At 41.6% G+C, this 22,832-nt stretch overlaps 1 protein-coding gene across 3 annotated transcripts in view; it reads left to right on the top strand.

The window, feature by feature from the left end:
• The window catches only part of CORIN (corin, serine peptidase), a 274,799-nt gene that overhangs the window by 172,092 nt on the left and 79,875 nt on the right, over window positions 1-22,832 (top strand). For 2 of the 3 annotated variants that reach the window (XM_090035881.1, XM_090035879.1), the window contains 4 exons: window positions 2,362-2,472; window positions 4,323-4,445; window positions 12,189-12,290; window positions 22,174-22,405. In XM_090035881.1, coding sequence (XP_089892007.1) covers window positions 2,362-2,472; window positions 4,323-4,445; window positions 12,189-12,290; window positions 22,174-22,405 — 568 coding nt within the window. The remainder of the gene's footprint in view (window positions 1-2,361; window positions 2,473-4,322; window positions 4,446-12,188; window positions 12,291-22,173; window positions 22,406-22,832) is intronic. The other variant, XM_090035880.1, reaches the window with a different exon arrangement.

The following is a 22,832-nucleotide window of genomic DNA, read 5'->3' as shown; positions in this document are numbered from 1 at the left end:
CCAGCCGTGGGATCTTACCATGTGCCTCCCTGGCTGGGAGCCCAGTCAGCTGATCTGGATTCTCAGCCACAGGAGCATACCATGCACTCCCATGACTGCGAGCCCCATCAGCTGATGGGGCTTCAAACTGTGGGAGCTTGCTACTTGCCAGTGTAGGGGGATCTCAGGATTGCAATCCCAGGCTCCCCCTGCACTAGTTAATGAGGTGTGCTGGGATCTGATGCTGGAGCCTACAATCATGCTTCTTGCCATGCACATATGGTATGGCAGGAAGTGCAATTGAGGATCTCACCTCAGATCCCCACATGCCTTCACTTGCGTGTCTGCTAGGGACCTTAATAGTGTACGTGACTTTGCTTATATGTGTAGACTGATGACTTAAACATTTGATGAGATTTCTCATGTGAGCAAAGTTATGTATGAGCTGTACTATTATAGTTAACCTTCCTGATTTGCCTGCAGAGGAAGAGGAATATCTCTGTACATCTTTATTCTGGTGTAACTGCAGCTACACCAAAGTTTGAACTGGTATAACTTAAAGTGTGGAACAGGCTTTCAAGTTTACAGGGTCTAGGATTTACTCTGCAGCTGCTACCACTGGTTTTCTGGTAAAAGTCAGTGCTACTCCTTGTAAGCTGTGTTGGCAGAATCAGTTTCTTACAGAAAAATTCTGGCCACTTCAATGTCTTGAGCACTTGGTTCTTTGGTGTGGTTGGTAATCATTTTTAAAAGAATGGAAGCAAATAAAACTTCCTTGAATAAATAACATAAAAGAACAAGGGAAGTAAAAACTCAGTTTGATAGAGATTACTTTTTAAACTTCAGGATTTTTTATATAAAATGTATTAATTTACTTAACCCTTTCTAAGGGTTTGACAAAAAATGACATTACTGGTGGACAAGATCTGATAAAAGAGTCAAATAAGTCTCCTGACTCCTGTTGGCACTTGTTTATGAAAACCGCCCCCAAAATGTAGCATGTCAAAGTGTAATGATTTAATATAGAAGGGAATGCAGTCCATGGTAAATTGGTTTATTTTTACGCAGTTTTGTAGTGGGTGTGTGGAGAAATTTTCTTTCCATGTTAGCTGAGAAGGGTAGCTAAATGGAAAGCTGCATCCACAATATTTTGTTTGACGGGGACAAATTTACTTTGTTTACTGATGATTACTTTGTTTGATGGGAACTTTTAGCTACTTCCATTTGGGAACCAACATTTGGTATGTCCATTCTATCTCTCAACTAATATCTTTATCTCAGTTAGTAGGAAGTAATAGAGTTTCCAGAGACAGTATTATCTCCTACTTTTCCTCACAGCAGCCTCACATTTTTCATTGTTGTCTGTATCTATGTTCATACTCATATGTCTTATCTTTTACTTGGAACAGCTCTCTTTGAAAATCCTTCACCCTTGAGTTTTTTTTTTTTGCTGGCAGAGTTTCTGGGCATCAACATTATTTCAACATCATGAACTATTTTCTTTGTAATGTAGGTCACAGAGTCTGCCAAATCCTTGTTGGAGATCGCTAGCACTTCCAGCAGTTTTTTCTTTTCCCCAAGACTCTGCTACAGTAGTAGTTGTCAAGAAGTTGTCCCTTTCTTGAACCAACTGAGCCTCGGAGAGTCAGACAACATTGTATTCCTTATACTACTCTTTCAGGTTCAGTTTAATCTTTCATCTGACTAATCATTTTTATTTTTTCCAGTCAATATTATAAATTGAGTCAAATGTCAAAAATTAACTAAAATATTACCAAAATAATAGCAGTTCTTTGTACTGTCCTGGAACTTCTGCTCAGTTTGTCAACCTCATGTCGTCATAATTTCTTGACAGATAATGATATCCTGTGCCACTGGTAGAGAACCAGTTCCGGAGACCACTTGGAAATTCTGTTTGGATTGCAGTTTGAATACAAATACTCTGCAATACAGATGTCTCCATGTAGAAATTACCAGTGAAAATACTTGACCTACTTTAAATTTAATTTTCAAAAGTCTATGTATAAAGTATAAAAATATTTTGCTTTGTACAGAGTACAAAAATATTTCCCATTTGCTACTGTAAACTTAAATCACTATTATAAGGGGGAAAATGTTTTTCTGTGGTACAGCAGTCACCATTAGAATCTTGTACTAGGTGACACCTTAAGTATCTAAATGTATTAGCCTTGGTTTTTGCATCATTCAAGACATTCACTATCATAGGTACAGGTGCGTAAGTAAGAAATAACTGCTGATACAATGACCTTCTGTACTGGGGAAACTTCCCAAGTTTGTAAAAAATGACCAGTTGCTAGAACATCAAATAATTAACTATTTCCCCCTATTTCTTTTTTGTTCTTATTTCTTCATTTTACTTAGACTGTGATCCAGTAACACAACATCGATGTGGAGAGGGGAGATGTATAACAGTACAGTGGGTATGTGATGGGGACCATGACTGCATGGACAAGTCAGATGAAGTCAACTGCTGTAAGTTAGCAATTTCTTGCATCTCCCAATAATTTTTAAAACAGGGTTAAGCTTAGAATATTAATGGAAAGACAAAAAATTGAGCTTAGTATGTTTTCAAGTAGTTTGATAAGCAGCAAATGTCTTTGCAGGTAATATACTCTGGTAAGCCTTGTTAAAAATTCTATCAAACGAACTACAGCTGCTCTGTTGTTGCTTCTTGCTGGTTCATTATCAATATAATTCAAATACTTCAACTAAGGTAAATTTGTATCTTAAATTGTCCTCATGTATGTTTATGTAGCACCTCCAATCACAGTGAGTCCCTAGCCATAATTTTGGCCTTTGTCTGCTGTGGCAACAAATGCTAAAGTTGCATGTACCAAAAATATGTTAAGGAAAGTGGAGGTTCCAAGCTCAATAAGTAACGATAGGAAATGCCTATGCAATCGCATAATTAAAATTACCATACTGAATATGCAGAAGGAGAGCCCGATTAAGATTGCACAGGGATCCTTAATTCTGGCATTTCATACCTTTTGAGTACTTGACTTCATACCCATCATGTTCTTTTAACATGTTTTATGTGTAATTTTTCTAGGTTTGAAAAAGCAACTGAAAAATATCCAAATTCTATTATGCATCGTAATAGTGACACCCAGATAGGTTATCAGCAATCTTGGAAATTTTAGGCTCACCACACAGGTCTCTGTTGAGCAAATAAAGTACCTGAGAACAGGACTAGGTTGTTGTACGCTACATGGAGCAGACGAAGGGAGTGGGCCAGTGGGTTTCACAGGTACTTGCTGACAGAAGTGAAATGGTGAGGCTCGGCAATCTTGGGTTCCATTTCAGCCTTTGGAGGGATTGCAGAGACTCTTCTGCCTCTTTACCTCTCTCTCCTCTGACCTGGGAACCAGTCCTGTCTCTCTTACACTCCAGACACTTGGTCCCAATCTCAGTCCCATTCTTCTTACATATTCAGTTCTTGGCACCACCCCCTAGGCTTTTTATCTCGGGCCCAGTCTCGTTGGTCAGCAAGTCCTAGCCTCAGTTTTCTGGACTTCTATTCCTACTCTCCTTCCTACTCCTTGCCTTGGACACTCTACCCTAGCTTTCGATCCTTTTCTCCTGTCCCTTTCCCATAGGTCCTGTTCTTATTCCCTTTGCAATTGAGACAGGCAACTTTGTTCTCTAGGGTACATGGCTCCAGGGTGTGTGTGTGAAGGAATGAGGTGGTGGTGGTGGACATGAAAGCACAGGCTAGATAGGCTCCCTCCTGTCCTCTTAGTTCAGGGCCTGGCAGCTCCCGCATCATCCCAGAGCACTGAAAGTTATGCTTAGCTCTAGGCTGGAACACATCTAGTGCAGACAGACTTTGGAAAATTTAGTTGCTAAATCAAGGAAGTCTCTTCTGAACATGCAGGAACTACTATTTTTCAAAGGTATGTAACGTGGCCAAGTTTGGATGGATTTTCTTTGGGACAGCAAAAAGGAACTCCCCAATAAAATGTAGGCCAGTCCCTTCTCAAATTCAAAACCTTGGTGGTACTACAGCTGTTCAAAGGAAATGTCACTGGAATTTTTCAATACGAACAAAAATAAGTATTTTCCTTATCCTTGTCTAGAAAACAGCTGAGTGTTGAATTGAGCCTGAGGCAAACACATAGCATGTAAAATTTCAGCCCAAATGGGCTGTTTGGCACAGTTGTTCACATGTGAAAACAGAACCTTCATAATGGGAAGTTCCTGGCAGCCTTGGAAGTGAGCAGTTCTACATGTTCCGCATATAGTAGCTTTAAAATGATGCTTAAGAGAAATGAGACCTTTAGAAAACTAAATTGATTGAATTGTGTTTTTGCTTCCCAAAGCATGTCACAGCCAGGGTCTTGTGGAGTGCAGAAGTGGACAGTGCATCCCCAGTGCTTTCCAGTGTGATGGAGATAATGACTGTAAGGATGGAAGCGATGAAGAGAACTGTAGTGACAGTAAGGGTATGCTGCATTTATTTATAATAAATTCTGGTTACAAGTGACCACACCATACTGAAAAATCCTTGTTGGGAATATGGGGTGAAAACTGGACTTTCTTCACCTAGGGGTGACTTTGGGACAAGAAGTGTCCCAAATTGCAAGCAGAATTTTCTCTGGAGTACTCCTGACAAATCTATGCTACCTCTGGGGAGATGTGGGGTGGGGGAGAGGAGCACCAGAGCAAGCAGCACAACATTTGATTTTCTAAACAGAGTAGTACTGATATTTCAGTACACCAACCAATTATAATTTGTGGTGAGAAAGTTCTAACAGCATTTGTATCTTTACGAATCCCTGTCCTCTTTCCACTCAGGTTTCTCTTTTCAACTTTTTTATTCCTTTCCTTCCTCCCTCTATTGAATCTTCTGGCCTTTCCCATTGCCACTTATGTTCTATTCCAAGAAATAATGGGGGGAAAAAAACCTCCAAAATTGCAAGGCATCGTACTTCACTAAAAATGGTAAATGTGGGGGTATGTCTATGCAGGCAATGCAGTAGCATGGGTACTAGAAATAATTTATTTGTGTTAATATAGCAGGAGCTAAAAATGAAGGCTAATCAGCACAGGCATAGACCTGTGTTAACATAGCTGTACCATTTCTGGTACCCACAGCTAGCTTTGATATCTGTGCATAGCATTACATTGAACCGTGTAGCCTCAAACTTGCATTGAACAAATCTGTTTATTGATTGTGTCTTTTTAAAAATCTAGGGTCAAATTTTGCCCTGTTTTTACATGTGCAACTCCATTCAGTTTATTTTCCTTGTTTTTTCCTTTATCTAGTATCCGTTTGTGTTTGCTGTATCCTATATTCAGTCTATATTCCAGGTCCCTTGGTTCCTCTTGTTGGCACCTGTAATATGGAAGGGACCAGAAAAAGGGGAATGGGTAAACTAAAGCTTATAACTCTGTTTGCAGAAGTTTTTCAAAATAGCCCTGTTGTATTCACCAAACTCTGTATTCTTCCTCTTCAATAATTCCTTCACAGTAACAGAAAACTTAGCTGACAAAATTGACACATAACACAGAACAAAATCCATGTGGGTGTCTGTCTTTCACTACTTTTTGCCTCTGTCAGACTATAAGAAATAAAATTTGTTTGTGTTAGTAAATAGCCCACATATGACTGAGATGTAAGGTGCTGATCAGGAAACAAGAAGAGACCTTTATTCACATAATCAGTGGTTGGACTATCTGCTAATAGCCTAAAAGTTTCCCATCCCAACATTTACTTGTGATGCCTTTAAATTATAAGAAGATGTTCCCTGTTCATTTTTTTATCCCTAAATATTCAGGGGGAAGAAATCTGTCTGATGTGCAGAAGATCCAGAGCGAAGATCTTCTTTTATAAACTCTTGTCTGTTTTTACTCACTGGAAAAGTATCTCTTTAAATTAATGTATGGGCTTGGCCAGAGGTGGATTAATGCATGGGCCTGGGTGCTGAGCCCAGGGGCCCCTGCCAATTGGGCAGCATGGTCCAGGCAGACATCCTAGCCACAGGCATCCAGGGCAGTGTGCCTTCTCCCCTCTGGCCAGTCCCAGGCTAGGGGCATGCATGGGGCTCCCTGCAGGTGGCATTGGCCTCCTGGGGCCATCTGCTGCCAGGAGGTCCCATGGGCAACCTCTAGCACCAGCACCACTGGGACTGATGGGATAGCCCCATCCTGCCACACCCAGGCCAGCAGAAGCCGGGGCAGGCAGTGGGGGGTGGAGCTCGTGCCCCTCCCTCCCCCCAAAGCTGGCCCCGGCCCATCCTGCAGCACTGGGGGACTGCAACTCTGGCTGCATGACACCCGCTGGGCGGAGGGGCAACCTAGTGCTGGAACTACCTTCACTTCGGCTGCCTGACTCACCCCAGATGCACCAAGGAGGCTGGGCAGGCCCAACCGCAGCCCCCTGGCAGATGCAGAGTATACCTGGTGGGGGGCCTCCAATTTTCTGTTTGCCCAGAGTCCCAATAAATCTTAATGCGCCACTGGGCCTGGCAGAACTTCTGCTTTATCAGGGCATGTGTGATACTGGAGATACTTTGCCAGCTCTTTGCACACACAGTTTAACCTTCAGACAGAATTCCAGTTCGTACATTTGAGAGCCCTGCTGCCCTACAGCTTAGAGAAGAAGTTGGGTTAAAGCTGAATTCTTCCAGAGAAACCAGACTGCTATTTGTACAAGGAGAAACAAGCTGCAGAATGTGTTCCCAGGCTTTTCCACCAGCCTGATATAAGGTCTGATTCTAAGACCACAAGGAGACCCCCGTGCTCATTTAGACTGCATACGTGAACTGTAGACTTTTTCCAAGCACTGGACCAAAACGTGTCTTTTAGGAAGGCATCTAACCTCATTTTGAAGATGCAGTGAGGTTGTGAGTTTGCCACCTCCCTGATAAATGGTTCCAATATTGACTTGTGTCACAGCTAAGAAATTACAGATTATTTCCAGGATGATTTGATTTAATTTCAACTTTTAGCTGGTCCTGCTATGACTTTGTCAGCGATTTTCAAAAAGCTGCCCCTGTGTCAAACATCCTTTCCATGTGTAAGTTTCCTTTCACCCTTCTCTTGGATAGACTGAATAAAAATGTAGGTATGTCACATGATTACAACAGTATAATTTTCCCTGGATTTTATTAGGTAATAAGGAGCAGATGCAACCAATTCTGTCAAGCCAGCTGCCCACAGAAAGCATTATTACAGTATCTGGCCACTAGGTGACAGAAGAGGCGGTTTGCTTGGTAAACAGCTAGCTACTCCAGCAGAAGCTGACAAGGGGTAAAAACAACATTGCATTTGAGTTGGTTCTGATTGATTCAAGTCAAAACATAGGAGCAGCATAGCCCTTTCCATACACAGTTGGTCCCTGGAATGAATGGCAATTAACTTGAATTAGCTAGATTGTCCCAGGAAAAAGTGTTACTGCCAGTATTTCACAACCACTGAAAACAGAACAAAGGACTTGGATGTTTGTAGGTTCCCAGGATAAAAGGCTTTGTTCCAGGGGAAAAATGAGGTCCAGTTTTATCCTAGGGGAGCAGAGACACCATTGGTATGCCATGGGTACATCTACTATTAATCTGACTGAATAAACTCCTGCATAGTTTGCACTGGAGTTTGTTGCTCCCAGATCCCACATTTACATGTCTGCCTGGGACTGTAGCACATGGAGCCAGGTCAGTGCACCCCAGCTAACAGGGGGACCCAGGGCTCAGCCTGTCAGCCTGGGGCTGCTCTGACCCAGCTCAATGTGCTGCAGCAGGGCTAGCTGGGGCACGAGGGTGCTTCAGTGGAGGCTAGCTGGCAAGCAACCCCCCCACACTGAAGCAGCCTCGTGCTCCAGCCAGTCCCGTTATCATCTACATGTGCATTGCAGCTGAGTAAATAATGCTGCTGCAGGATAGTACTTGTATTGACAAGTACTATTCTATAGTGGCGTTTATTAATTTACTACAGCTGCATAGGGCCGCACTGGTAGTTCCTCACGTTTTACTGCAGAGTTAACTCAGCAGTAAATGTCTCATGTAGACGTGCCCCATGTAAGTTATACGGGTGTATAATTACTCCACATTTTCTAAGGAGTACTTATCTCCCAGACTGGAGTGTCTTATATTGGTTATAAGGGTTTGTGCTTTCTGGCAGAGGGCACGGTAGATATGCACCTTATAGATTTACTGAATAAGATGGATAGAGAGCATAAGCTTTTGTGAACTCAAACTCACTTCAACAGATGCTATGAAAGGACAAGTTTGGAGCAGTGTATAAAGCTGAGTGAGTGATTTGAATACAAATGGTGGTAGAGAAAGAGGGAAGGAGCAGTGCTGGGAGAGGCAAACAAGCAAAAGGCCATAAATGTAAGTGGCCATTGCATAAAACACTTATATTCTTTGAAACAGAGACTGGGATCCAAGTCTTCCCTCTTCTAGGTAGCTGCTTTAATCACTGGGCTAGAAGGTTCCTTTCCCTTGTCCGCTGAATCCTGAAGTTTTTGCAAAGTGGCACAGCTTCAAGAAGAGAAAAGAATATTGCCACCCCAGGACAATACAGCCGTCTGGCTAGGAGTTCTTCTGGGAGGGACATGTGGATTTAAATCCCCTCAGGCTAAGGATCTCACTTATTCTAGGCAACAGCTGTAACTACTAAGCTACTAGATAAACACCACTTCCAGACATGTTTGTAAGTGACATGCACAGTGGCAGCTGTGGTTTGTGCTGAACTAAATCCTGTAAGTGTGTGTTGGGAGTGCACTGAACATGTCTGTTAGATTGTGCCCCTCATGGTAGCTGGCTATAAAAATGCTGAATTTAAGGATCACAATTAGGTATTGGGACATTCCATATTGCCCCACCAAGACAGAGGCAGAAGCATAACCTTACCAGCAAATGCTTAAAGTCGTATGGTATTAGATAAGACTTCTGTGCATAGCACTCTTATCCTTAAGCAGATTCCACTTATATCTCTCTTTAGGTGACAAAGTCCTTTCATAGGCATGCATCCTAGAACTATTTTTTAAATGAAGCCTTCAATTATATAGCAGGAGTAGATCCAGAAGGGGTGCACTTGCACCAGCCTTTGATTCCTGTTCTACCCATGTTTAAAACCAACTGCCTGGCAGTGGTAGTAGCATTTCTAGTTAGGCAGCACTGAGGGAGTCAATACATTTCATGGTTCATTATAACCTACTTGATCCCTTCCAACCTCTTCATTCCACAGGTGTTAACGGCTCTCTCTTCTTTTTAATGATCTTGATGTTCCACCAATCAAGCTATCCCTTGTTCTGCAATTCTGCTGTGTGCTAGCTGTTCCTGGTAATGAAGGTCCTATTTCACAGGCTTGCAGATTGTTTTTAACTTATTCCAATGAAGTTATACTTATTCTTCCTTCAGTCTTTAACTGACTAATAGTGCCCATTGCCCCTAATGTATTAGTGAAGCTTCTAGTTTAATTTTAACTAGAGAAAAATAAGAGTTGTTTTATATGTGATTATGGACCTCACCATCTGCACCCTCCTTTTCAAAATTCTAGATCCACCCATGTTTTATAGCAATATCATGCAGAAACTTCTTCAGAGGAACGATGGTATAACCCTCTTTTTGTGTATAATTACATCATGTGGGGCTGTAAGCAACTACAATTGTATTGAACGTAAAACGTATTTTTATTTAAGGAAGCTTTTATACAGTGCAAGGAGTCTATGCTCACCTAACAGAGGCAGTCAGATTGGTGCTTAAAATTAAATGGGTTGTTGGTTTAGCTGCAAACAGAGCACATACGTGAAATCAGAATAGAAATGTGAGGGAGAGCTGCCAGTACCTTGCTACTTCATCCATATACTCTACCACTGAATATTGTCTTACCATGTTGCTGAATGAAGAAAACAGTCCCTTTCCTTACATAACTTAAGGAAATGTAATTATGGCATAGGTTGACATTACTGCTGGCATTTTTTGTGCAAATGGAAATCCAATACAGAAGTACCTACAACTGAGTTTATAATCCTTTCTGAAGATATGTCAGAGTGTGTTTAGAGGGATTCAGAATAGTTTATGATATGATTAGAAAGAATTTGTCCTATACAACAGATGGAGTGTTCTAAAAACTTGAGAAAAAGTCTTCTGCTGGGTGGTGGGTAGGAGGTGTCAAGATAAGACTTTAGACCATGTTTTAATTCACAGATATTTGATAACTTCCAAAGGCTTTCCCACCCTGTGAGTTTCCTTTTAGAATTAAGTATGCTTGTAAAATAAGACAGGCAGGGAAAGTTGCATTCTATAACTGGATTGTTTTCTATAACTGTGCACCATATCATACTCTAGAACCAGGGGCAAAGATATAAAAGATATCTCTCTTGCTTCAGTATCTATCATGAAGTGAACTTTCAAAAGGGATGAACAGATACCAACAATCTAGCTACCTCATTGGCAAGATGCTTAACTTCATACTGGAGCAAAGGGTGTTCCTGTACTGTGTATGTGTTGGGTACAATGGGGTTGTGATGACTGATAAATGTCTATGGAAATAATTCAAAATTCCCCCAAATCAAGAACAGCTAACCCAATTACCTTTGCAAGATAGCTAAAGATGTAAAATAGGGGACTTTCACTGCCAGTCCAGACCTGTGTTATTAGGAGAAGTGTTAATGGTTTGGGGAGGAGGTACACCTCAATTAAATGGAAGGGGAAGCATAATTGACTGACCAATGTACTTGACAGAAGTTTTTTGATGACATATTAGCATTGGCTTTTTAATAGCTGACTCTAGACTGCTGGACTTTTTCACCAGACAATACAGGGAAATGAAGCTTCAGGCAAAACTTCTACAATTCTTTTATTAGAATGTGTTTTATTGTCTGTTAATAAAAAGCAAACCAGCTGAACACCTGCACACAATAATTTCAGTAGGCTTTTTTGCTTTGATATTCAGGACGGGAGAAGACTTTTTTTTAATCCAACTTTCACGTTCTTGCTTACTCACCACAAACAGTTCCAGGAGCGACTTGCAGCATTCCTTGCTCACCAGCCAGAATACAGAATATTGGGTCATATTTACACGTGCTGGAGGGATGGGGGTAGGGCACTTTAATTAGGGTGGCTCCAAAACCCACCCTAATTAAAATGTCCTCAGCATCTTGTGTATGGATGCAAGCCAAAACTCTGGCTTGCATCCATAGATGCTTCTCAAGCAAATCCCAGGACATCATTCTCCCCTTGTACTCAGCCTTGGTGAGGCCGCAGCTGGAGTACTGCATCCAATTCTGGGCTCCACAATTCAAAAAGGATGTGGAGAAGCTTGAGAGAGTCCAGAGAAGAGCCACGTGCATGATCAAAGGTCAGGAAAACAGACCTTATGATGACAGGCTGAGAGCCATGGGACTCTTTAGCCTGGAATAGTGTAGGCTCAGAGGTTATCTGATGGCCACCTATAAGTTTATCAGGGGTGACCACCAGTATCTGGGGGAACGTTTGTTCACCAGAGCGCCCCAAGGGATGATGAGATTGAACGGTCATAAACTACTATAAGACCGTTTCAGACTGGACGTAAGGAAGAATTTCTTTGCTGTTTGAGCTCCCAGGGTCTGGAATAGCCTGCCAGCAGAGGTGGTTCAAGCACCTACATTGAACACCTTCAAGAGCAAATTGGATGCTTATCTTGTTGGGATCCTATGACCCCAGCTGACTTCCTGCTCTTTGGGCAGGGGGCTGGACTCAATGATCTTCCTAGGTCCCTTCCATCCCTAACATCTATAAAATCTATGAAATCTATTTAGTGTCCCACACTTCAAAATGGCAGCCAAGGCTCTTTAACTAAAGCTTATTCGACTAATTGAGTCTGCTCCAAGTAATTGAGTCCACTTTGATCCACTGTAATTACATTTGTGCATTGGAGCAGCATCCCCACATGCCTACAGGCACCCTGAATGCTTAAATTGAATGCCTTGGAGTAAGAAAAGGGAAAGAAGCAGGAAGGAAATGATAACATGACATTTTTTTTTGTTCTTAAAAGCATTATCTGTATTTGCCAGTGCAAACTTTGTACACTGTAATTACCACAGGGAATAATTTTAGTACTGGAAATGTGGATGATACCTAGCAATTAGTGCTTGTTCCATTATCTGAGGGAGCTGGCAACATTCGTGACCATCTTCTCACCACTACATTATCATTTATTCACTAACTCATGACAGTTAATAAGCTTGTATTTATTTTCTTCAGGTCAAACTCCTTGTCAGGAAGGAGACCAGAGATGTACTTCCTGTCCTGATTCTTGTGGCATCTCTTCCCTCTGTGAGATGAGGAACAGCCAGACAAACTGTAGTAAGTTTGGCCTGTGCTTCACACCATTGTCCTAGAGTACACTTCCAGTAGTTTTCCCTTTCATTGCCTTTATGATGATGCACTGCAGGATACAGAAAAGAATATTTTCATTCATTCTTACTTGTTTCATGTCTAATATTTAAGTTTTGAAATGGTTTTGATTAGACCAAACCAGAAACAAATGTGTCATCCCAGTTCGTGACTAAAAATGTAACTGTACTAGCATACTCAAGGACTCTTGAACCTAAAGATTTTTTTTCCCACACATATTTTCTTTGCTCTGTTCTTAGTTTGTGGTGACTATTGCAGTACTTTATAGTGCAGTGAAAGGGTATTAAATATATGCACAAATGAAATAAAATGATCCATGTGTAAACTGCTGGCCTATTTCTCCCAACCCCAGGAGGAATGACACCATGCCTTGAGTCTAGATTGGGTCCTTTTCCTCCTTGTTATTCAAGCTGATAAAGTTATTTTCCTGGCCAAAAGAGTCTGGTGGGTCCTAGAGATCCTTTTTCTAGTATATTTTCCTCTCTTGCTCTACCCTGCTCCAGGGTCTGGCAGGCATTCACTTGAGTTGTCGTCAAGACGTTCACTTGTGCCACTTGTTGTGTTTTGTAATTCCTTGAACAGTTGTTGCTGGGAGATTGTTAATCAGTTATTGGTGTGCCTGGCCTGCTACCTGTGATTGCATGACTAATGAATCCAAACTGGTCCCCACTGATAAAATGCAGCTAGTCATACTGTAGCAGTAAATGAATGATGGGCTCGTATAACAGTTCCCCCAGGCATAAATTAAAATAGGGTGAGTGGGGTGTGCCTGTAAGAGTCTTTTTCAGATACTGTGGGTAAGAAAAAATTTAGAAGAAAGGCTGAAAATGTGGACCTAGCTTCTGCTCCCTCTCCGACTCCCGTTAAGCAGGCATTCCCTGTCCCTCACAGACACCTCAGCATTAGCTAGCAGGCCATGTGCTGGCTACCTCCAAGCTGTGGCACATGGAACAGAGGCAGAATCAACAGCCAGGTGGTAATGTCCCTCTGTTTTCTTAATAGACTGATAAATGCCGAGTTAAAGGGTGATAAACATTCCCTGCTGGGCTGTTCAGAGGGACATGCGCGCACACACACACACACACGTGCGCACCCCCCATCACAGTGTATTTCCAGGGCCTGGCCATGCCCCACTCAGCTTATCTATGTGCAAAGGAAGGGAGGGCTGCTCTAGCAATTCAAAAAGGATGTGGAGAAGCTTGAGAGAGTCCAGAGAAGAGCCACGTGCATGATCAGAGGTCAGGAAAACAGACCTTACGACGACAGGCTGAGATCTATGAGGCTCTTTAGCCTGGAAAAGTGCAGGCTCAAGGGTGATCTGATGGCCACCTATAAGTTTATCGGGGGTGACCACCAGTATCTGGGGGAACGTTTGTTCATTAGAGCACCCCAAGGGATGACGAGGTCGAATGGTCATAAACTACTACGAGACCATTTCAGGCTGGACATAAGGAAGACTTTCTTTACTGTCCGAGCCCCCAAGGTCTGGAACAGCCTGCCATCGGAGGTGGTTCAAGCACCTACATTGAACACCTTCAAGAGCAAATTGGATGCTTATCTTGCTGGGATCCTATGACCCCAGCTGACTTCCTGCCCTTCGGGCGGGGGGGCTTGACTGGATGATCTTCTGAGGTCCCTTCCAGCCCTGAAGCCTATGAAATCTATGAAACAGATGCACACACTGCACACCCCTGCTTTGCCTCAGCGTGCTAGCCAGGGGCTGGTGTCTTGCAACACTCCCGCCCATTGAGCAGCAAGCAAGGAAAAGCCTGTGCAGGCAGGGTGGGGTTTAAACCCCTCTCTAATCTGAGCATTCTTCTGGGGCCTGGCCACACCCCCCTCAGCTCAGCAGTATAAAAGGGAAGGGAGGGCTGCTCTAGCACCGCTCAGTTTTTAGCCTGAGCCAGTGCAGGTATGTGCCTGAATTTCCTCAGTCCAGAGTGGGTGTCTGTGCGGTTCCAAACTAGTTCAGTGTAGCCAAGTTAGACTAACCTTCAAAGATTGAATCAATTCAGGCTCAGGCTTTTTGAATGTCTGTCCGTAGCCATAGGGAATCCAATCCCATGTGAGCTATTATAGCTTTTCTATCTTCCCTTTTCTCCTGCTATCAGTTTTTATATGTAAGGTGATTAATCTTCTGTTCCCTCCTGACACCTGTGGTGGTGTGTGTTGGCTTGTTTTTTAATCTGTGCCTTTTGATTATTCAAGGTGCCAAGTGTCCTTCACATCCCTGGAAGATAATAGGAATTGCAGTTATTCAGCACTCCCCAAGACTAGGCTTTAATGAATAACTATATTCTAGTGACTTTGGCAGGTCATATAGGACAAAGTCAGGGGATGTAGAAATGTCAGTTTCAATTCTTAATCCAGAATTGCTAGAACATAATTAGGCTGCTTGCAGATGTTGAAAAAACAAAACAAAAGGGCACTTTACTTTAAACTCCGCATGCTCCCAAGCCCAGCGCATGCCCAGAAGAGGCGGTATGTTAGTTGGACTCAGCTTGCCCAACATCAGTATAGGTTGGGAGCTTCAGCAGGGTTTTTCTTGGTGCTTTTATCTCATAGCTGATTGAATCAACTATTGGATAAAAGCACGAAAAAGTCTCCGCTGAAGCGCCCAATCTATACAAATGCTGTGGAGCCAGGTTAAAGTAACATGCTGCTTGTTCCGGGTAAAGCTTGTTTTTCTTTTTTTTACATCAGCAAGCAGCCTAAGCAGTGTTTGCTAGATAGCCTTAGAGAGCATTACTGATTGATAATTGACTATTTTATTCTATATGAAACGGGTCCTTAATGCCATAAGTGATTAGAAGTAATAGAAGTGTATCTTTCTTTCTTTCTTTCTTTCTTTTTTTAATGTCTGGTATGGACCAAATCCAGCATCCACCAGTAGAGCGAAAGATTTTTAGAGCTGGTCTGAAAGTGGGAGGGGGAGGTAGCTGACAAATGACAAAGGATTTTTTAATCAAAAGAGTGCAGTAGTACTGCCACAATGTCTCATGTGCCTATTATCCTCTAAAAACTGTGCTACTTGGTCAGACTATATTTTCTATGATGGACCCATGCTGAGAGGAAGTAATGCATCATGGGAAATTTGCTCCAGTCCAAGGCCTTTGGATCATAATAGAGAAAGGGACCATGAGGCATTGCATTAACTTTACTAAATCAAACTGTTCTTGTTTTGGCCATATCCCCACTTCCAGTTGATCTCCACAGAGATTTGTGGATGCTAAGGTCTGAAAAAAGGCAGTCCCTAAATTAGTTTTTCCCTTGTTTAGATAGATTTGAAGAATGTCATTTGCTCTTTGATGGCCAGCTCCTGTAAGCACTCACTCAACATTACCTATTTGAGCAGTTCCATTCAGGTTATTTGCATGCATAAATGTTTGCAGGATTGAATAATTGTGATATGTGAAGAAAGGCTGAAGTCCGAAGAGGAATGATTGGTCCCAGGTTAGGATGGCATAGTTGCAGTGGTCCCTGCTCTCCAGTTACTGGTGTTGGTAGCCTCAGTGCCAATGACCCTGTGTCTGAGCGAAGATACTACCTACTGAAACCCAAATCTTTTTACTTCAGCTTTATTGAGTTTAGTCATAGTTGATTTAAGGCGATCTGTCATTTCCCCGCTGCTATTTCGCTCATCAGGAACCTTAAAACTTTGATGTGCTATGGCTGAAAAAGTTTCAGATGTTACATGTAAGACCCTTGTTATAAGTTCTATATTTGAGCATCTGCAAATTGAATCAGTATGATGTTTTTGCATTGTATTATTCAATGCATTGTATTATTCAAGTTCAATTTTAAGGGACATAGTTATCACCACTGCATGAAACATATCTGACCTGTTGTGACAAGATCAACCATGGGCTCACTGCCAACCACTGCTGGATCCCTATCTTCATTTGGCTGTTGGCCTCATCAGGCAAAGCACCACCTGCATCAGTCTTACCCAGAATGAACAAGAATGCACTTGTAGCAGATTCCCAAAGGAACCTCATATCAGGCTTGCCTTTCCTCTGGTAGCTGTGACAGGTGGCCATTTCTTAAGTCCATGACAGTTAATACATAACAACAAGTAGTCCCATGTCTCTGGGACAGCCAGAACTCTCTTCCTCGCACATCATAAGAGCTGGAAGCCTGCCCATTTTCCTGGCCAATATCCAATCCAGCCATGTTTTCTGCTCTTAACCCTGCCCTTCAAGCCCCCTTTTGCAGATGTAGCAGAATGGGGCTAATGAGACCTGCAGAAGCTTGTTACCCTTTCCTGCCAATGTGGTGTCTACCCCATTACACACCTATATGATGACTCTGGAAAATACCGAAAGCAAAGGCTACATTACTGCTCAGTGGAGAGTGGTTTCCAATGGAAACTGATAGTTGAAAAAATTCTTATTCTTTATCAGAAGACACCCAAGTCCATTTTCTTTTTTTTCTCACAAGAGACACTTCAATGCTAGAGTAGCTTGTTGATTACAGTGCTCACTTGGGAACCCGAAAGCTTGCTTAAAAATTGTTCTCTTACTATTTAGTTGGTCTAATAAAAGATATCAGATTTACCCATAGAACCTTGTCCACTTGGGCTAAGTAGCTTAAGTCCCTGATCTGAATTAGGCTACTTTGTGGTGGATCTCTCACTATCTTGTTTAATGAATGCAAAATGAAAGCTTCAATGGGAGAGTCTGAGAGAGACTTCTCCAGAAAGGCCTCATGGTAAAAGCACTGACTTGGATTAAAGGAGATTTGGGTTAATGTCCAGCTCTATCTGAATCAGACCTGGGACTATACCTTAATTTTGCATATCCCAACTGAATGCTCTACCTACTGGAACACTGACTATTTTCTTTTGCTGGACAATTCCTGATCAGGCCTGGGGTGTGTTTTATATCATTTAGTATGGACTGATTTCCCTCCAGGCACCATAAATTCCAATCAGTTTGTTCTCCTGTCATAATATAGCCACGAGGCACAATTTTTCGTGGGTGCATCTTTTATTGAACCAACTTCATGGCTGGGATAGACAAAGGTAAGCTTTCTGGTGTGGTACTTTTTGTGTGGCTTCTCTGTCCATACCATCTGAAAGGCCTGAGGAAGGGTGCTGTGATACTTGGAAACTTGCCTTTGCCCATCTCAACCATGCAGTTGGTTCAGTAAAAGGTATCACCCACAAGAATTCTTGCCTTGTATATCTCCTGGACCATCATAGCAATAACATCACCTCAACACCAGCATAATATAGCCATGCCATTTTATAATTATAGTGCAAATGTTAGATGTGTTTCCACAGAGACTGTGTTTGAAGGAACTCACAGAGATGCTACATTCATATAACAATAGTGTAAGAGTGATGTAGCTGTAAGAGTCCAGAAATTTGCAAGAGGCAAGGATTGCTTGCTGTGATATCTTTAATTGGACTGTCTGTGTAGTTGCGATAAAGTTAAACTAGCTTTCTAACTAAGACATTCTTCCTCAGGTTCCTGAATACAGGAAGTTAGTCTTCACTTGCTTCACTTTTTATGATATTGGGTCTTTTCAGTTTATAATTTTAATTTCTTCCAACAACATGAAAACCAACAGGATTTACATATGTGTAAAGAGAAGATGGATAGAATCCTATAGTACAATATGAATATGCTATACTAACCATTACCCTAGATTTAATTTGTATTGCATAAAATTTTAGAGGGCACATACCAGTGTATACTTGCAACCTACCTGCATATGTCTGTAGGTTTTGTCACAAAGAATCCCAGACTCATACAAAGCTTCATACAAAGCTTAGTACATCATGTATATGGATAAGGAATAAGTGAAGAAAAGTTCACGTACTGCAACTAAATGAATACATTCAATTGAGTGGTCAGGGGTTGGAATATGTTTTGGGAAAGTCCACTTTCTGAGAGAGATGGGGCACTGTCAGTCATAGAAAGTGTGGAGGTAGGTTATTGAGGGGAGTGGGAAATAAGTAATTTGGGGTGTGTGGAGGGGAGGAGATTGTGAACAACCATGTGGATGGGGGATGTGTACTTGGAGTTTTGTAGTCAGAGACCTCCTCTACACATGACATGTATCATGCAATTACTGGGTTAATTTCTCACTTAGTTTAAACTGGCTACACATGCAAATTAGCTATTGCACCGTAAGAAGGTCCAACCAGTTATAAAGTTAGAGCTGGAAAATATGCACTAGATTTATAGCTGGTTTCTGTCCAGCTTTAATTTGCATGTGTAAAAAAAAAAAAAAAAAAGGTGCCCTGCCAGTTGATGGTCTCCCAGTTGCAGGGGTGCACCAAGTGTTATCACAGGTGGGAGTCCTGTAAGCACATGTGTCATTGCCACGGATGGAAGTCTTGCCATCTGATGAATTTTCCATCTGTTCAGCAGGAGTTCATGCAGGGGGAGTCCAGGATCATGATCCTGGGCTCCTTCTACAACAGCAATAGTCATGGTAGTATCTGATGCTGGATCCCACAAAATCTCCTGCTTCCTGCCATGCAAATAACTGGTGAGATCTGTGTAGGGAGGTGGGCACAAGGAAACCGAAAATAGGGCAAGTGTGGGGAATGAGACAGAGGTAGGGAGAAAACTTTCAGTAAGTGAGAAGAGGCTGGCCACAGCTAATTATGATTAAGAATCAAGAACCATTTAAACTGTGAAGTGGTTTTTGAGCAAGTCAGTGATAGTAAAGAGAGAATTGGCAGTTAGGTTATGGGGCGCATGAACATGAAAATAGCTTACCTCACAGTAACATCAACTATTGTAGTAACTGTTCATATTAATCATTTTATCCTATGAGAAATGCCAGGTAGCTCAACCTTTAGTGAAAGCAGAATAAATGACACTACATTAAGTGTTGGATAAATGCAAGCATGTGGCAATTACCATAGAACAGCTGATGCACTCTGAGTTCAACAAACTTTCTAGCTTACTTCACAGTAGTTTGTTCACACATCTATACCTTAATATAGATGTAGAGCAGAACCCAAGAAACACTTGTATGCACTTTTGTTATTCTGGGCCCTCCAGACTGGTTTTGATAAGTGTAGTATTAAATAGAAGCTGGACAGGGAACTGAATTTAGTTTCACTTTCTCTTCTTGGTAGTCTTATTATATGCTATGAATAGACATTATCAGAGAATATTGTACTGTTAATATTATATGATAAGAAAATCAAATATGATGGCTTGAGAGGTTTGTAGAGTGTGGTTTCATGTACTGATTACAATTCTAAGTCTGAGCTATGTTTAAACTTCTCCAGCATCATATTAGTTCAGCTGTAGTTGAGGATAAGAAATGAACCAAAATCTCCACATTTGCTATGTTACTGCTGAAATTTTAAGTATAACACATACAGTTATTTTTATCGTTCCAGTGTATTCTGTGTCAACATGAAAGCAAACAACTAGACTTGGCTAGAAATAGGTAGACTCTAAGAGCAACAACTCTGGATTCAGTGGCATGTAGTTAGGCATTTAAAAATACTGTTGACACATTCTAGTGTATACTGAAAGGAAGACATCTCAAATAGCATAGCATGCTCTAACATTAGGAATATTTTAGATTACACTTCATAACCCAACACCCATCATTTGATGAAAGCAGCGTGCCAAAGTTCAACTCACATGAAGAGAGAACAAGAAATGATCTTAGAAACACCTACTGCAAGCTGGCCCTTGGACCGGGCAAGATTGGTTAACTATGTTGATCAGTTGGTTAAGTCACGTGACTCTTCCTTCAAATCCCTCCGTAAGGCCCGGTTATATATCAAGCCTCCCAATATATTGGCAACCAATAATAGCTATCCAGTTGGCTGGCTGAGCTGACCAATGTTATTAACACATTTGTTTTTAGAGAAGAGCAAAGTTCTTAAGTTTTGGATGAAAATTGATTTTTTTTTTAATGACTCTTTGTTCTTAATGAAAAAAATTCCATGCCTTTAAATATTATTGGATACAATTATATAAATTTGATTCAACTCTAAATGAAGAAAATAATGCAAGCTGAATTTTTTTAAAATTTTCTTTTAGTTTTGAAAATCAGTTTTTTTTGGACTTATAAGAAAAAACAAAACTGTGGAGTTCTCTGGACATTTAAATGGGAGATATTTATATTTCAGCCAGTCTCAGTTGTTTCATAGTTTGTAGGGTCGGAAAGGACCTGAGCAGATCATCAAGTCTGACCCCCTGCCATGGCAGGAAATAACACTGGTGATTGTCTAGCCTTGTCTTAAAGACTCCCAAGGTAGAAGCCAGCACCACTTCGCTTGGAAGTTGTTTCCAGATCCTAGCCGCCCTGACAGTGAAGTAGCGCCTCCTGATGTCTAATCTGAATTTACCCTCTGCCAGCTTGTGACCATTATTTCTAGTCACTCCTGGTAGTGCTTGGGGGAACAGGGACTCCCCCAATGCCTGCTGATCCCCCCTGACTAGTTTATAACAGGCAACTAGATCCCTCCTCAGCCTTCTCTTGTGGAGGCTGAACAGGTTCAGGTCCCGTAGCCTCTCCTCATAGGACCTGCCCTGCTACCCCCTGATCATGCGAGTGGCCCTCCTCTGGACCCTCTCCGTGCTGTCCACATCCCTCTTGAAGTGTGGCGCCCAGAACTGGACGCAGTACTCCAGCTGTGGCCTGACCAGTGCCGCATAGAGGGGGAGGATCACCTCCTTCGACCTGCTCGAGATGCATCTCTGGATGCATGACAAGGTGCGGTTGGCCTTCCTGACTTCAGCCCCACACTGCTGGCCCATGTTCATCTTGGCATCAATGATGACTCCAAGATCCTTTTCTGCCTCTGTACTGACGAGAAAGGAGTTCCCCAGAGTGTAGGTATGGTGCCGATTGTTCCTCCCCAGGTGCATCACCTTGCACTTGTCGGTGTTGAATCCCATCCTATTCTTGTCCGCACATCCCTGTAACCTGTCTAGGTCCAATTGTAGCCTATTCCTCCCTTCTAACCTGCCCACATCCCCCCACATCTTAGTGTCATCAGCAAATTTGAACAGGGTGTTTTTTACCCCCTTGTCCAAGTCACTGATGAAGATGTTGAACAGTGCGGACCCGAGGACTGAGCCCTGCGGCTAGTTTATATTATAAAAACTCTCAAAACTGTTAATTTAGTCCATCTGGCTAGTCTACATATCCAAATGAAGTTGGTACCTTGTTCTCCTTGTGCTTACTGTGTTTTGCTTACTTCTTGTATTTTAATTCAATTGTTAGCTCTATGGAAAAATCATTGACTCTTATAATGCATTGTATAGTGTTTGGCAGAAGGGGGCTCAGTCCTTATGCAGACTTTCATGTGTACTGTAACAAATATAATTTTTTGGGGGGGTGGGAAGGGAATTAACTTGTAGCAAAACACTTCCAGTCTGAGATTTATTTTGATAGTTCTGTGCAGTAACTTCTGTGTTTTTAAATGATATTTTAGTCAAAAATAATAAAGGTTGTCTGTATAATCTCATTTGTAACCTTTTCAAAATGAATGTCAAGAAGTTAGGATACAGAAGACGTTGTTAAACACGAATATATAGCCTGTGAATACTTGACTAACTGTAGCGATCAATGCCTCTTTTCTTTGCATGCATGAAGACTGTCATTTGAAGAATTGTGTTCTGGGACGCATAGTCTTCTTTAACTGCACCTTTTTTTAGAGGTTAGAGAAGCTTGTGCCACTTTTATAACACTGCACCAGATCCCTGACACTATTCCTGATGTAAAGCAAGACCTACTTTAGTAAGCCAGAGAAAGTATTTCCAGATTAAATGATGAGAAGCTTGTAATTATTTTGTTCTGTTTCATCTAACTTTACAAAATGTATGTTCTTTTCTTTCACAAGGTCTATGTGAGCCAATTACCCTGGAACTCTGCATGAACCTGCCATACAACTACACTAGTTACCCAAACTACTTGGGCCATAGGACTCAGAAGGAAGCATCTATCAGCTGGGAATCTTCCCTTTTCCCAGCCTTGGTTCAGACCAACTGCTACAAGTATCTTATGTTTTTTGCCTGTACAATATTGGTACCAAAATGTGATCCTCAAACGAATCAGCGTATCCCACCCTGCAGGTAACATGACTGCTTCCTAATGGGATTCTTGACTATCTTCATTCACCCCATGGATCTTTCTTAAAAGCCCAACTCTGCTTCCATTGAAAGCAATTGGAATTTTGGTTTTGATTTCAGGAGAAACAGGTTTAGCCCATATTTTACAAAGTCAAAAATTACACCTCATTATTTCATTTAGTATATGTGTGATTATTTTGTGAAATTTTAAAAAAATAGCAGTTTTGTTCCTTTTAAAAGATTCTATATTGAATATTCACAGGCTTGCACATTCCATTAATTTGGATTAGAATTGTACCAATAAAAAGGATATATAACCATATAGCAAAGAATACCTTTTGCTATAGGTATCAGTATTCATAACAGTAGAGCTTTATATATTCAAAGGAAGCCAGAGACTAATGAATTAAAGTCTGGATTTGAAGGCAAT

The sequence above is a fragment of the Crocodylus siamensis genome, chromosome 2, assembly GCF_052110815.1.
Source record: "Crocodylus siamensis isolate JL-2025a chromosome 2, ASM5211081v1, whole genome shotgun sequence".
In the NCBI taxonomy this organism is placed as follows: Eukaryota; Metazoa; Chordata; order Crocodylia; family Crocodylidae; genus Crocodylus; species Crocodylus siamensis.
Note: the sequence above shows the minus strand (reverse complement) of the source record. Positions and strands in the feature narration are given on the sequence as shown.